General features: G+C 42.1%; 1 protein-coding gene across 1 annotated transcript in view; it reads right to left on the bottom strand.

Annotated features, from left to right (window-relative positions):
• Nucleotides 1-5,252, bottom strand: part of LOC109966670 (genetic suppressor element 1-like) — a 21,980-nt gene extending 16,728 nt beyond the window's left edge. The window contains exon 1 of the mRNA XM_020611707.1: nt 5,123-5,252. Coding sequence (XP_020467363.1) covers nt 5,123-5,231 — 109 coding nt within the window. The 5' untranslated portion in view covers nt 5,232-5,252. The remainder of the gene's footprint in view (nt 1-5,122) is intronic.
• Nucleotides 5,253-17,030: the final 11,778 nt, after the last annotated feature.

Below are 17,030 nucleotides of genomic sequence, written 5' to 3'. Positions count from 1 at the left end.
GCTGTGTGTGTCTGTGTGTGTGTCTGTCTCTGTCTCTGCTGAGCCCAGCAGTCAAGGGAGAGATGATAAGACAGTTTCTATTGACTCCTTCTCTCCCTCCTTTCTACTCACCGACTCTTTCCTTCCCATCTATCTTCTCTCCCTTGTTTATCTCAGCATACTGGAGCTTATTAAACAAAAGCCAACACATATAATCTCCTCTCTGCTTCTTGCTTTCTTTCTTTCTCCCTTCTTTCTACAATCTTTTCTCACAGGCAATTCCTCTGATATTTATCTGTCATTCACGCACACACAAAACACACACATACTAACATATGCATGCGCACATAATTCAAACATGCAAACAGACACACTCACCCTCCCGCTCACTGTCCTCCTGCTCGTCGTCTTTCTGCTCCTCTGCCAGCCTCTTTCTCTCTCTCCTTCTCAGCCTTGCAGCTGCTACGCGGTCACGTGACCTCTTTTCTATCCATTCCCCCCACCCCACCTCCTCCTCTCCATCCACCACCCCTCTGTTCCTTCTCCTTCCCCTTCCTCCATATCTATCACCCCCTCCTCCTCTTGTCTCTCTTCCCAGCCACTTTTATCTCTCCATTTTCTCTCCTTACCGTCCCTTCCCTCTTTTGCAAACTGCGCTCTCCGTCGTTTTCTTTTCTTTCATCATTCTTACTCCTTCCTCCCTTTGACTCACACTCCTACACTCCTGGGAGGGTGGAGGGGCAGTAGTGATAGTGCTGGAGGCTGGGGGGATGTGAGTAGGAGGAAGAGGAGGAGGGTTTAGGGTGTTGACGAGGAGGGTGGGGTAGGGTTTGACTCTGTGCGTGTGTGTGTGGCACAGAGTAATGTTAACCCTCCATCCATCACTCTGTCTCTTTGCTAGTCAGCACTGTCTGCTTTGGGGACAAGGTGAGTTGAGGGGGAGGTGTTCTGACAGTGACCTTTCACCCCTCACCTCTGACCTCTGACAGCAGGGGGGCAGAGAATATGACACACATACCCCTTAAATACAAATTAAGACATTTAACTCCCTTTACTAATCCTTTTAAAAGTGCTGCCTGAATGAGTAAACACTTCTAACAGCTGACCCATGAGGCTGTAACACTCGACAGCCGAAAATTGTTGGCTGGATGAAAACTACTGAGGTTTAGAGTAAAGTTTGGCCTGTTGTTCACACAAGGTCAGGGATCACCAAAGCCATTGAACGGTGATTCATCAACCAACTGTCACTTCTGAACCTAAAAATAAGCCAACATCACGAACGAGTTAAACTACCCTCAGCTTTGCCAAAATGTAAATTACATCTCAGTGTGACTCCGTTCATCCGTACACAAACACACACCTACATTCACAATCGCACTGTGTTCAGCATGATGTAAGTGATATAGGGCATGTTGAGACCTGTGTCTTTAACACCTTTTTTTTATGTCTTTCACCTTCTCTCTCTCTTTTACACACACACACACACAAACAGACAAACAAGGGGGACCTGCTCTGCCCTGTCAGCTCATTAAAAAAAGCACAATGTCTGTACGTGTGTGTGTGTGTGTGTGTTTGAGCAGGGATGGGTCATTAGGGTGGAAGAAGAGGTTGTAACACACCACCTAGTCATTAACCCTCATCACATTTTCATGTCTGTGTTCCTGCATCTGCTATGTTGACACTTTAAACTGACTATCCTCATTTGTCTTCATGAACTGTTATAAAACATTACACCAATAATGAGCACACACACATGTGCAGTCTCAACAGAAATGTGCTCTGCTTAAGTTGTAAAACACTATTATTTTGCCTCCTACAGCTGATGCTAATTGCAACAACAGCTACTGTTGCTGTTACAGTAGCTGGCAGACTTTTTCAAATTCCTATGACAAGCACACACACAGAAAAAGAGAGAGATAGAGTGAGCGAGAGAAAGAGAGGGAGAGAAGAAGTAGCCAAATGTTTTACGGCCTCTTAAACTTGACTGTAATAGCAGTCAGAGCGGCGTCAACGCAGCAGTCTCCGGGGTTACTCCAGGGGCTGCTAAATGACTTTACTAGCTCCAGTCACTCTGCAGCTCAAAGAGAAACACTTAACACTTCCCTACAATCCATAAACAACAAACTCCCTCTACCCTCCCTGCATCTTTCAGTTATGAACACAGCAATAAGCAGGCAAACTAACATAAACCGAAAAACGTCATAAGACAGAGCAATGAGCTCAACATAAACACAATGCACATATAAAGGGTGTCTCCAGTATGGAAATGAACACAAAGACGGGTACATACAGTACACAATTAGCTGACTCATGATTGAGGCACTGTGCATCACAAACTGTATGCATGTGGCCCCCAGGGAGCAAACAGCCAGCATGCATTTATGGTCCTGGAATAAACAGAGCAGATAAACCACATATACTGTAATAGCAACACCTCCAACAAAGAAAAGCACATCCAAAGACACTCTGGAACACAGAATGAATAGCACACAGGAAGAAAACAAAACAACGGAGAAAGTATGAGAAGCAGCTATTACCCTGTTGTAAATTAAAGGGTATGTTTGGAAGAGAAGAGCCATGTTTACTGTGCAATCATAACAGAGTCGAGATGTTAGTGAAAGGTCTATAAATTATCACAGCAAACAGCTCAGAGCAGAAACACGGCCTGTCAGCAACGACCGGATGTCCACATCAGAAAAGCTCTTCTTCTCGTCTGCCTTTACCTCAGACCTTCACTTCCACTTGCAGGGCACAGTCCCTCTCTCAGTGACCCCTTCTCCATTTCTCTGATCAGTGTATTTGACTATTAGATGAAGAAAGAAGATATGAATAGCACATGTTTTGGGACCCCTGTCTGTGTTACCATTTCTATGCCTTGTCATTACCTCCTCACTATCTCTTTGTCAGTCTCCTACCGCTCACTCCACAGCTTCTCCCATCACGTTGGCTACATCTCTGCTTTCCCCTCTATGTCATCGATCTTTTCTGCAGTGCGTGGCCCAGTCTTGCCTCTCTCTGATACAGAGATAATACAAAAAGATAAAACAATCTGAGGCAAACCAATCTCACTCCCTCTCAGTTTGTTTCAGGGTCTGGACACATCTAACTCCTGCCTGCAGCTTTTATTTGCTGTGTGTGTGTTGGTAGAGGTGTATACAGAAGGCTGTGTCAGACAGCTGACAACTACAGTTCCTCCTCTTCTGGCCCGGGGCCACCTCAGTGCACCAGGTGCTGACACCGCGGCAGCTAGACCTCAACCATTTAAACAAACACGAGGGGAGAGAGCGCACGCCGACATACGCTTGTTGCACAAAGGTGTATGAAGGCACACAGACTGGCCTGTCAAGCAGGTGTTGGATAAGTATAAAGTGAATGGTGTAATCGCAGTGTGTGCTACCTGCAAAACGGCGTTCACAGTAGTAAACAATGATAGTAGTGTCGGGTCAGCAAATCAAAGCAGAGCTGTTCTCACTCAGAAAATTAAGTTTACAGATTTTATGAATTATTTCCTTAAATATTATCCATGCAAAACATTAGCAATGAGGCATGTAGTCTCATCACCTCTGGGTCAGTTTGTATACCTGTGATCTGGACCCAAAACCTTCTTATTATGAGGGTTATTTTTATGCAAGACTGATAAAAAACCTTTTTAAACCTTTTCTTTTCAATAATCCTGGAATACATCTGAGGACATTACATCTGAGATATCACAGAAGACAAATTAAAGCCTGTTGTACAAGAATAGGGTTAGTGTAGAAGAAGGATTAAAGCAATATGATATTTACTGATTCTTTTGTTGATTGGTGTGATAGTGATTTTTTAATAGATCTAAATGGACCTTGTGGTGAGAGCTTCCTCAGATGTTTCTGAGGTCCAGAGTTAACCTTTAACCTCAGGTTTTAAGTCAAAGTTGACAAGAAAGTCATGGTAAATAGCGCGTTTTTCCACAGTGTGTTATACTGGCCAAAGCGCTTTACAGGAGATGATACACCATTCACACACTGATGACGACAGGCTGCCACACAACGGCGCTAGTCAAGCCACCAGGAGCAATTCGGGGTTCAGTGTCTTGCTCAGGGACACTTAGGCATGTGGGGAGACCAGGAGTCAAACCACCAGCTTACTGGTCAGGAGACGACTGCCCAACTCATGAGCCACAGCCACAAAGAAAACAAGGAAATTTAAACATCTACTGTATAATTCCAAAACAACTCCATGGCAAACTCATCCACTGATGAAGATGTTATATGATCACAAGTTCCAGAAGAGCGACTACATGGAGCTTGTGGGGTGGCTGTTGTTTCACCTGCTGTTTCCAAGGTCAACAAGCATTTTCTTGACTAATCAATGAATTGTTTGGTCTATTAAACATCTTCAATATCTTTTGTCAGAGCAATCGTCCAAACCCAAGTCCAGATCCACATGTAGCCTGTTACATTTAGAATGATATAAAACAGATAAAAGCTGCAAATCCAAAAGCTGGGACTTTTGTTTGATAAATGATCTTAACATTTTCTGTCCAATTAATTAATTGACAAACGTTTCAGCTCTACTAATAATGCAATTCAGGAGTTAAAATCTATTATGAAGCCAGGTTCAATAATGTTATTTGTAACAACTCACTGAGGCTACATGTCTTCATAATATAAATACATTTAAAAAAGCAGCGTTAAAGTGAAGCCGTGAGCAGTGTATCAGAGGTACAACCTGGGTTTACACTGTGGGATATCAATATGAGGAGGAGGTAATTAAAGAGATTGGAGGTTTACTCAGTAACCCCTGCTGAGCAGCTGGTCTACGGCAGGTCAGGAGCAGCACATGGCGCATGGAGCGTGTGTGTGTGTGTGTGTGTGATGAACTCCACCTGCGGACTGTGTACACACACAAAAGCGACGTGATCCGCTCGACTGCTGCTGATGCGCCAGGCGGCATCTATCTCAGCCCAACAATACAGAGGCTGTTAAAGGTCCCGGATTAAAGAGCGACTCCTCTTACTCCTGTGGGCGCTGGGTGACAAACCATCACAAGGGAACTGTGGGTTCCTTCCTCACCACTAAATTTACCAGAAGCAAACAGGAGCGATGTTTGATCACCGACAAGTTTGACAAGAAAGACAATAAGAAACCACAAACACAACCCTCACCTGCTGAAGCTGCGTCAAGACAGACACCACTAACCAAAGCAAGCAGGAAGTGGAGGATCTCACTCCAACATAAGAGAAACCACTGAGTCCTGCATGAAGATAAGTTCATGGATCGTGGGGGTCATTTGGATTTCTTTGCTCGGATATCTTTGCAGCACTATCTTTGGTCGCATTATAAATCATTGTGGCACATGTTAATGAAGCTTTATTTTGAAAGTGACAGGCTACCCAGGCTTGCTCCTTCTGTCCTCACACCACATTGTCCAAGTTCAGCCGGTTCATCTGGTCATATTGCCAACTGATTCAGTCACATTGTCCACAGTTCATCAAAAACAGCTTTAGTATAAAATTGAACATCTTCCAACAGTCCGTTTAATTAAAAAAAAAATAAAATGAAAGGTATCATACAAAGTGAGGATATAGACAAAATACACATAGATACAGTACAGCGTTTGTTTTAGGCTAGAACCAACACACACAGTTAAATGAGTTTCTGTTGACTACTGCAGACAAAGCGAAGTCTTCACAGATGTAAGATTTGGAAGTTGTTGTTGTTTTTGTTTGTTTTGTTTGTTTTAATTAAAGCCATACTGTCATTAGATAAAGTCACCACACAGACAATATTCAGACAATTGAAGAATTCACTCCCATGTTAACTTTAAAAACAGTACATGGCAATAGGCTACATAAACGAAAGGCCTTATTATTTAGTCCAAAGCCAACCTTGTGCTAGGAAAACAACAGACAACTTACCGCCTCGCTAAAGACAAGAGAATCCAGAATTTTTGCACATCCTCCAGTAAATGAATTACAACCCGTCAGTGTGCAGCGATATTCTGCTACCATTACAAAACACACGGATGTGGAGATGTGGAAGAGAAGACAACACGCTCACTATCCCGAGAAAGAGAGAGGCGGGGTATGAGAGGCGAGGAGGAGGGGGAGGGCGAGCACCTGCTCTGCTGATGCTCCCTGGAGAGATGGAGGGATGGAGAGGAGGAAGATGTGGCCCCAGACTGCTGATGCCTCAGTGTCCGGACATGTTTACTGTCCACTGGAGACAGTCAGATCTGTTCAAGTCAGCTCCTCCTGCTGCCACATTGTGCACTTGTAACGGGCTCTACCGGGTGCAACACTCCTTGGCCGTCGGCGGGGTTAGTGTACTCTGCATTGTGTTATATGTTGAAATAATGGCACTGACCACTGTTGTCATACCGGTTGACTTTAATTATCCCCTGGGTAATTGCAAAGAAAAATAAAACGAGTCACAGCACATGGGGTGATCATCTGCTACATGCGTTTCTTCTCTCAGCTTGGAGAGCACAAACTGAGAGTTACACAATGATGACGTACAAAAAAAAGCGCATCTCAGGCGTCTTTAAAAGACAGTACACAATTGATCCGCTACAGTATATAACCCTGTTTAAACAATTAACAAAACAAATCGGGATTTGGTGTGGTTTCAATCAAAGAGTTATAAGGAAGTTACATTTCTTCGTACACTGTGCAGAGGCGTAGCAGCTGGCTAATTTAATTGACCAGTATTGTTCTGCTACTACTGCTGCTAATAATATACCTCAGTACTACTTCTAATACTGCTAGTATTGATATAACGAAAGCCAATAAATGTGACAGGTACAATGGACCTCAAAACAGTAATTGTAGCCTGTCTTAACTAAGCTTAAAGCTGCATTGGTGACTTACATTTGAGCTCCACATAAATAGAATTTGACTCAGCTTGACTCCAGACTTGACTTGGACACATGAATAATGACTTGTGAACATTAGGAGTCCTCCAACTTTTCTGCAGGAGGAAAGAATTGGTTCTCATGACCTTCTGTGATCCTCTGACACATCACAGCATGCACCTGTGAACAACCAGCATGTGACGCCCAAGGTACACACACAACAAGCTGTGCCAGCTAGTGCTGATGACAGGATTCATAGGTTGTAGCCTTTGGATGTTGGGATCTCAAACCCCTGTGCTTAACAGAAAAACTGCTTCTTATAAAGGATCCTCCTTCATGAAGGTGACAATATTTGTTCAAACTCGTTCAGAGAGGTGTTGATTCAATTGTATGACTATTTTGGAGTTTGCACTTTGTGCTGCTGTTGAACTGTACTCCTGTTCCTGTTATTTAGCCTAATCCCATTGATTTAAATGGTGGACAAAATAACAGGAACACCATATAATAACCGTACAATTCAAAATGATCAATGAGTTGAACCAACAGATCTCTAAAACAAATACCTTCACCTTCCTGAAAGAGAAGTTATTGGATTAGACTGTGTTAATTATTATAATAAACTAGACTCAGACATGAATATTTCTGCTAGGGGACAGTGAATCAAGCTGAAAACAATCTTAAAATATCATAAACCTTTAAGTTGTTACATCTAATTAGCAAATGTTGTTTATTTACACATCCAGCTAATACAGACTAACATTTATTTGGAATCATGTTTATTGCCACCAGATGAAATCCAATCCAGGTTTTAGCTTTGATTTAGTCCACACACACCCTCTTTACAAATATCTGGCTCAGTAGCTGCTAAATAAACTGGCTGGTTGATAACTGTTTGCCTACTGTTTGTTAAGGGCAGGTCCAGTGGGTTCATAAAAACTTTTTTGTTAAAGCAGCTGGAAACAAGGTTGCTAAGACTGTAAAACCAAAACAATGAGCTGAAAGATGCTACAACACACTGAAGGGAACTGCCAGAATCAAGCCAGATTTATACTCTGCATCACTGCACATGTGCATCTGTCATATAGGTGTTGAATTCATATGAATTCCCCCTGATATTTATTAAAGCCACAAACATACTGTGTGAAGAATCAAGTTAGAAAACATCTTTGATAATGTTCACCTGTCATCCTGTGCTAGAAGCTCACTGAGCCTGCTGCATTTAGTGTAGTATTTCAACATCTCCCCTGGGTCTCTCTCTCTCTCTCTCTTTCTGTTTCTGTCTTGATTGTCCATCCCTTCATCTCCCCATCCTTCTCTCCTCCTCTCCCAAGCAGCTGCTCCACTTTGCAGCTATTTAACAGCTGTTTTGCATCTATTTGCACTTCCGAGTGCAGATTTCTACCTTGCCCGTCCTCCTCCTCCCACTCACTTTTCATGTCTTCCCCTCTCTTTCCTCTCTTCCTCTTGCTTTTCTAAGATGCCAGATACACAGTCATACCAAACAGCCTTGATGTTTTCCTCAATGGAAAGACTGTCAAGTCTTTCCCTGAGATCCATTCAGTGATGAAAGATGCTCTCACACACAAGCATGCATAAACACAAACTGGCCATGTACACCCTAATAGACAAAGATGTTAGTATACACACACGTGCGCATAGATTAGTCTTTGTGGAAACAACAAGTAGTGAAGGAAGCTATGTCACACTCCTCTATAATCCCCAAATCCTTCTCTCTTGTACTCACACCTACACAAGAGAAATGAAGGGGAGTGAATGAGAATTGTATGTGTCCGTATGTGCACGAGTGTGTGTGTGTGCTTATGTATGTGTCTGCAGAGACTAGCGTAGCCTGACATGATTTATGGCTTGGCTGTGCATTGCAGGCAGACACTCTCAGGTTTCTCTGCAGAGGGTGTCTCACCTCCATCCTTTGTGACCTATACAGGTTGTATAGTGTGTGTGTGTGTGTGTGTGTGTGTGTGTGTGTGTGTGTGTGTGTGTGAGGGAGAGAAACAGAGACAGAGAGAGGGAAAGATAAACACTAAAATGTATACAGGTTTGTGTGCATACAGCTGCAGGTGCACGAAAGAGAAGATAAACCTTATAATCACATATGTGCTGCTCTCTCTGTTTTTTGTGTGTATTTGTGTGGAGTGTTGGGGCCAAAGAGCACAGTGGTGTGTATTCTCTGGATGGGTTATACTTGTACTAGCCTGTAGGATCCCCCATTAAGCAGCGTGTAAAAGAGGCCAAGCACAGAGGCCATTATGAACTCTGGCAGTAATAGCTCCAGGAATCTTTCTGCCTCTGGAGACCTGGTCATTATCCTGTTCCTCTCTCATAAAGCCCTCTATCCATCACACCCGCAAGCATTACACACATTTGTATGCAGACACAGCCATGCACACAAACACAAAAGCTCATGCACAGTTTGTCTCTCTTTCTTGCTGTCTGTTCACCTCTGATGAAGAAGAGTGTAGCGCTGGGGATACTGCTACAAGAACAATCCGCCAAGACATCCACAGATGTCTTTGAAAACAGATGCACTTGCTCACACATGAACACACACGCTCTCTTTACCTCTATTCACATACACACAGATGCTCATTTACAAAAGCAGCAAGGCATAATATCTGCCACCAACCCAAACTCCTGATTATTTAAATGTATTCCTCCTTCCCCATCCAATGAAAGTGAGCCACTGTAGCAGAAAGTTAGCTCTGGTCAGGTATGAGATCACAAACAAATACTATCACACACAGTGGTGCTACATAGCTGGGCAAGCATTATGATGGCAAAAAAACAAACACACAAATGTGCATGCACACACTCTAGTACAATTTATTGGCAATTCAGACAATGAAGCCAAACTGCAGAGGCAACAAGGAAAGGAAGTACACTCTTTATCCTCAGGCAGCTGCACACACACACACACACACCTACTGTACTGTTGTGTTCACAATCACTATATGAGAACAGGGTGCACAAACACACATATAGCACACACAAAGTGAACATATTCACTGCTGGATCACTAAATACATACGTGTGTGTATTTATTTCACTTCTGCGCACACATACACATAAACTCACAACCTCAAACTACACAGACTTTCTCCATAGTAACTATATTGCCCCCCCACACACACACACACACACAAATATTCACATAAATACTGTACATACAAGCTCATACAGAGTACACTGAGTACCAGCACACACAAAGCAAAGGGTGTCCAGAGAGAGGAGATACCTGGGGATGAAGACACATTGGCAAAGGAAATGTTGGAGTCAGTCACTCTGTCCTCAGGCAAAACACTCCCTCACTCACACACACACACATACACACACACAGAATGCTGTAAAGATAAGCACTAATCCTGTTTATTACCTCCCTCTCTGCACTCTCCCTCTCTTTTTCATTTTCTCCCTCTCTTCCTCTTCTCTTATTTTCCCTGTCACTTCTCCTCAAGCCTTTTTTCAGTAGCGTGCACACCACACCACGCACACATACACGCTTTGGGCACACACAAACAGACAATGTCAGTTTACTCCTGTGATGTTTGTTGGCCTGGGGATGAGATGAGGAAACAGGGAGGGTAGTGTTGATGTGTGCTGCTCTTTCCCAGCCACAGCTCTGTTCATGTCCTGTGGAGAGAATTACCTTCCCTTTGTCTGTGTGAAGGGGCTGCTGCCTTTACCATCTGTGCAGCGGATACAGTGGCAGGCGTGTGTGCATGTGCAAATGTGTGTGCACGCTTGTGTATTTCTGTACCATCGTACTTGTCTAATCTTCCAAAATAAAGACATTTCTGAGAGTCTGATACAGGAGATAAGACTCTGGGATTTAGGGTTCTGAGTGAGGTTTGTCTCAATAGGACAATATGTGCATTTTAAGATGAGTTTCTATTGTATATTTATTGTAGTTTTTCTGATTTATACATTGTTTATATCTCTATTTGTTCTTCTGAATGTGTATTTGCTCTGTTTTTAAGTTTCCGGATATGATGGTGATTTAGTTTTTCTTCACAACAATCTGTGTGGAGCTTATAATTACTACATGATTTGATTACTCTTTATTGCACCTGTGATCTGTTTTTATAAATGAAATTATCCCCGAATGCCTTTCTCATTCTTCCACTTGCAGGAAGTGTTTAATAAGTATGTTGTTTGAATAAAGTTTTTAGATACGAAGATGGCATTGTTTCATGCTATTCCATCTTCTCGCTGTTAACAAATCCCACGAAAAGCCAAGAGTGTGCCTCTTTCTGTTTCCCACTTCTTCAGGTAATGGTACTGAGTCCCAGACCTACTGGCTCCCACTGAAAGCATAAATCTTTTTTTAAATCATCAAGTAATTCCCTAGAACAGCTGGGCATTGCAGGTTTTAACAAATGTTACTTAAAAAAGAGTGATTTTATTTCTGTTTGGACCCTCTTCTAATGCAGATTAATTCACATTTGGTCCAGTAATACTGACTATACTATTGAATATGCATCACAGCAGTGCAATCCATGTGGGAGTAACTCAATATGAACTACACTATCCTTGCTCATGGTAATGAACAAATATGTCACAGTGGACAACAGGGTAGCTCATTAATGCTTGTCTGGACAACAATGAAGCCCAGTGGCAAAGAGGAATAAGATACATGAGGCCTTGGCTGCATGTGCAATATTTGTTAGGATCAATTAATTGTTGGTTTTGAGGCATCTCATGTAAACAATAGGAAATACTGTATAGAGAATACCAGAAAGGCATATCTTTAAAGCTTGTCTAAAGCTGCATGTTTGGTGTCCTTTATTCATTTTTAATCAGTGTCTTTATGTTTTTCTAGGCCTTAACATGTAGTTTTCTCATGGGGACAACCTGAGAAGCAGGAACTAAATCAAGCATTACACTAAAACAGAAGAGGTCAGGAACTTGTGGTGGATTAAACAACTGTGTTTATGTTGCTTTCCAGTCTTGCTCCTTACAGTTCCTCTTTTTTTCTTCTCATTCTCTTCAGGCATCACCCTCAGCATATGTTCTTCCCCTCAAGCTGGCCTCATTCCCTTTTTTCCTTCCCACTCCTCCCCTCTTATCCTCCCTGCTCAACTTTTTCTCACCTCTTTATCGCCTCTATTTTCATGCTCACTCTCGTAATGGTGCTTTTCTACCTCCCCCCTCTCTCTCTCTCCAGATGGGTGGCAAAGAGTAGCAGCTTGCTATGGTCAAGCCAGTTATTTACATAATTATGATCTCCCACTTAACCACATGATCCCTTACCTGGGCGTGAGCAATTAAAGCTATATCATTATGCAGATTATGCAAATGCACACAGAAGCAGAACAAGGTGGTGAGAGATCACACATGTGTGTGTGTGTGTGTGTGTGTGTATGTGTGTGTACTGGTGATATGAGCATTAGAGGATACAGATATGTACAACAGACTATGGGAGCATATTTGGCAGTATCCTGGTTTATTGATTGTGTTGTTTTCTTTGTGTCACGTGTTCAAACATCTAAATTTCCAGTCTGTCTGTAAATGTACCTTATAGGCTCCAGGAATGACTTTTGTTTGTATTATTTTATTTGCATGTGGGGCAACAGTGGTGCGGTGGGTAGAGCAGTTGTCTTCCAACTGGAAGGTTCAAATCTTGGTGCCTGCAGTCCACATGTCAAAGTGACCTTGGGCAAGACACTGAACCCCCAAGTTTCCTGTGATGGTGGTGTGTATGGATGCTGCACCCCGGGGCCCTCGGCTACAAAAAAATTCCATTGTATGTGTCACAATGTTACAATAAAATAAAGCTTCTTCTTCTGTATTACAGTAAAGCAGGGGTTTTCAACTGTGGGCCCCTGGTGGTCTGCAAAACAATTGCAGGTGGTCCCTGGTCATGCATTCAATGAGTAGTTTCACTGTAGAAATCATTGTTTTTCATGTATTACTTATTGTTTGTGATGAATCAAATTCATGCAAATATAAACAGTTTAGAAAAGCCAAAGTGACTTTCGGCATTAAAACAGTGCCACCTCAGAAATCATGACACAAGGCTTCTGCCTATATGATGATCAATATTGATGAAATTAATGATTTTATCACAGCTGTAAGTTGATAACATCTACTTTTGGCTCTGTGAATTATTGAAAGTAACAGGAATGTTGTTTCTCAAATGAATTTAGTTTTACATAGGTTTGGTTTTCAGTGCTGTGACCACAAATAACAAAACTCGGGTGGAGTGAGCATGTGAGAATGAGGTGAATAAGCATAACTCAAATTGGAAAAGTCTGCATGGCTACATATCACTGGAGGTAAGTGGGGGAAATTAGTGGCGCTTGCCTGATCCACTGGCTACTGCTGAAACAGAATTAGATGCACAAAGAGGAGACACGCTAATGAGATGAGAGGAGAGGGCAGGAAGTCACCTTGTGTGTCCGTGTATGTGTGTGTGCATGTAGCCACATGTGCAAGTTCACTGAGAACCTGCTAACATGGTGCAGTCAGGTGGCAGAGCACTGTGGCACCTCACATGTGAGGCATGTGCACATGTACAGCCACAATATGAAGTATGCATGTCCTGCCTGAAACTGCTTTTTAACCCTCACTGTACGCAGTCACAGACACTTAAAGCAACAATATGTAACTTGACAGTTTATCACCCCCTACAGTTGCTGAGTGTAACTGGGTTGTACCCAACTGTTGTAAATAATAGCTGTGGTAGCCTACATGTGCATTTGTTTACAAATTGGACCGGTTACTAAACCGGGAAAGAAAACACCAGAGGCCAAGGAATGGAAAAGTAATATTACAGGATTTTATATAAATATGACTCTGCATAGGTTTATTTATTGTGACATCAAAGATGAACCCTCAGAATAAAGGTAGTTTTTCAGCTTTACTGAAATACTGTTTGTATTTTCCGATTGTTTGCCAAACATCTGTGTGTAATGGAATGAAATATTGTTGGCGGCATGATATAGGCTCATGTTGCACATAATACACATTGGACAGTGTAATTTATTACAAGCTAGCTGAGATGGGTTTGTTAGGCTGCAAATTTCAAAGGCTTATTTGGTGTGACAGTGACAAAGACCGACCCATCTTTCTGGTGTGAGATAAATTTATTTATTTGGGGAACTGAGGTAGATCAGTTTTACATCTGGAAAAAACTACAAATGTCCATGAGATGGGATGACATCGAAGGGGTTAAGTATTTCATAAATAACATTAGCAGAGGGGGACACTCTGCTGTGATGTTGTTTTCGTGTAGGCAGATAACGTCAGGACAGTAGCGATTAACAGTTAGTAACCCTGCAGGGTTGTTTTTATCACTTGCCAGTTAGTGACAGCCAGTCTGATATTTACTTTTGTCTGGTCTCTTGCTCTCTTCTTCTCTTCTTCCTGGCTGTGGCTGGGCTCTGCCAATGCCTACTAGGTGTGTGCTTTAGTCCATGTCCCATTCCACAGCCTGTTCACAATCTCAGTAGGTGAATACAAGAGTATTTGCTGACTCCGCTCTGAATTAACTGCCTGCTAGGGAGAGTTAGCTTCATCTACTAGCGAGTCCTCACAGCTCTGAAGACGTCAGAGCAAATTTCCAACAGTGGAAATGCAGCTATGATGTGCAGCTGGAACACCAGCATCCTCGCCAACAGACTACTGTGGTCTGAATTAGATGTAGTTGCCTGCTAATAGAGCTAGCTTGGTCAGATAACAAATACTCACATCTCCGAAAATGTCAGAACAAATTCTAAATTGGCATTACTTGGATAGACATAGTCACAATCTAAATCTATCAATCTAAATAGTTATTTTCTCACCTCAAAACTCAATATCAACATGATCATGAAGCTTTTATTTTAATGTAAAAAAGTTACATATTGTTACTTTAAACTCGCTGTACACACACACTTTCACAGCCTCACTAGGCAGCCGCATATGTACACACTGACACATTCAATCAATTATGTTTTGACATGGTTCATGAACATGCAGATGGTGCAGGACCAGTGGGGCCAGAGATCTGAGTATCTGAGTACTGCCACTGTATGTGCATGTGTTTGTGTGTGGGTGAGTGTGTGTGTTAAGACGTCCACCTCCCTCTAAAAGATATTAATGCCAGTAAATTTTAGCTGTATTTTCATTTGGCTAATCCTCCTGCCATCTGCTCGTTATCATACACTGAACTGCTTATTACAGTTTTACTCTGCTGGCTTGGTGTATGTGTGTGCTTTGACCATGTGCATCTTATATCTGTGTGTGTTTGTGTGTGAGTTAGCTACCAGGATTTGTTGTTATCACCTCGAGTCTAAATCTGCTGGCACTTATCCCAATCTTCCCAGCTCAGTGAGCAGGCTGGCTGCATTAGGTGTGTGTGTGTGTGTGTGTGTGTGTGTGTGTGTGAATGTATGTTTCCATGTGAGATCTCACATCAAAGCTTTCTGCTTGTTCTAAATAAATGTAAACATCACAAAGCAGGCATGTTTGCCCGTATGAACATGTGTCCTGCTGTTTCTGCATCTACGTGCTTTAACTGAATCATCTGTTAATTAAAAGCTCATTAGTGAGACCAGCTCTTTGACCAGTTATGTAAGCACGCTCACTTGCTCACTTGCTCACTTGTTTGTTTTCTGGTTGTGTTTTATCATTTCCTTTTGTTTTACACCCTTTCTACAGGTTTATTCTCACTGTCACTGGAGGCTTGTTTTTGCACTTTTATTTTCTTGGCAAGAGGAAGTTGTCCAGCTCCTAAATGATGTTTGTGTTTATGTGTGCAGATTTTATCTCCTCTGTATTATCAAGCTGTTGTCATAGTCTTTTATTCATCACATTAATAACAGTGCCCTTGAGGTGGAGCGCCGTGACCCTGTTTCTATCTACAAATGCTAGTGCAGAACAAACACGCATGCACGCACAATTAAGAGCAAAGAGAGCCTGACAGCAGCTTCCTTTGAGGTGGCACCCGCATCAGCCCCTGCATGAATACACAAAGACGCTCCACATACATAAAGAATAGAAGTTTGGCCAAACACATTTACATGTGTGTGTGTCAGCAGCTTCTCCACCCACTAAAACATATATATATATAAACTGTATATATATGTATACACAGCATCTTGTGTCCTACTTAAAATAAAGATCTGAACAGAGAGATTGAATTCTGGCTCCACCCCAGCACAGAGCCTCACATACAAGGCAGAGCCCAACTCACATTTTAGCCAAGGTAAAATGAAAAACAGGGGATAAACAAATGAGAGGAAAGCAGAAAAAACTAAAAACTGGGGGGCAATAAAATCAAATTAATCTATTATTAGGGTTTAAGGGACTAGTATCAGGTTATTGTACCATAAAGCCATGCTACAAATAAAGAACATCAAAAACACAGTCTGAAGAAAGTTTGCACACACATTGGACTATGTGTTGATTTTCTTGTTTTTAATCAACTAGTTTGTGTTATGACCTCTGTTTTGTCCTCCTTCCTTCCTTCTGCTATGTGCCACTTTGGCCGCTCTGCATGAAGGACAGTCTCTCTCACGACCACATTAACAAGTATTTGATAAGTCTGCTGAGGTCTTTGCTCTTCTGCAGCCTGAGAAATGAGCATTTATTTGTTCGTGTAGAGCTGCTGTTACTGTGCAACACTGTAAAAATATTTAGAGTACACACATCAAATGCTGAGCTCACTCTATGGATGCCTGAGGCTGACTGAGAAATATACGTGCTGTACCATGTTTGTGTACGTTCATGTGACATCTGCCATAAATCACATGCCACAGTGTCCTTGTAGCTCTAACACATATCATGGAAATCAATGCAGAGGTCAAGTTGAACAGAGCTGCCCAGCCCCTGAAAATACCACAGCAGCCAATAAATGTGACGGGCTAATCCACACATCAACAACTCGGCTTTCTCACCCAACCTCATCGACTCGCCACAGATAATGTGTGCACATGAGTGAATGAATGTTTGGACAGAAACACAAAGGTCACCTACTGCATGTGTCCTTTCTTCATGTAAACATTTGAACTGAGTTTGACCTGGGGACACTATGAGAACTGAATGTGAATGATATAGCATTCTTAAGCGTCAGTAAATTATATTAAAGTCACACATCTCATTATAAATATATATGCTTTTATTGTCATTAAGTCCCATGAAAACAACAACTGATTGCACTGAGTGTTGTCTGTGTAATCAAAGCCTGCTATGTCTTATTCCTCTGTGCAATGAGTTCCACT

This window comes from Monopterus albus, unplaced genomic scaffold (assembly GCF_001952655.1).
Source record: "Monopterus albus unplaced genomic scaffold, M_albus_1.0 scaffold5.1, whole genome shotgun sequence".
In the NCBI taxonomy this organism is placed as follows: domain Eukaryota; kingdom Metazoa; phylum Chordata; class Actinopteri; order Synbranchiformes; family Synbranchidae; genus Monopterus; species Monopterus albus.
Note: the sequence above shows the minus strand (reverse complement) of the source record. Positions and strands in the feature narration are given on the sequence as shown.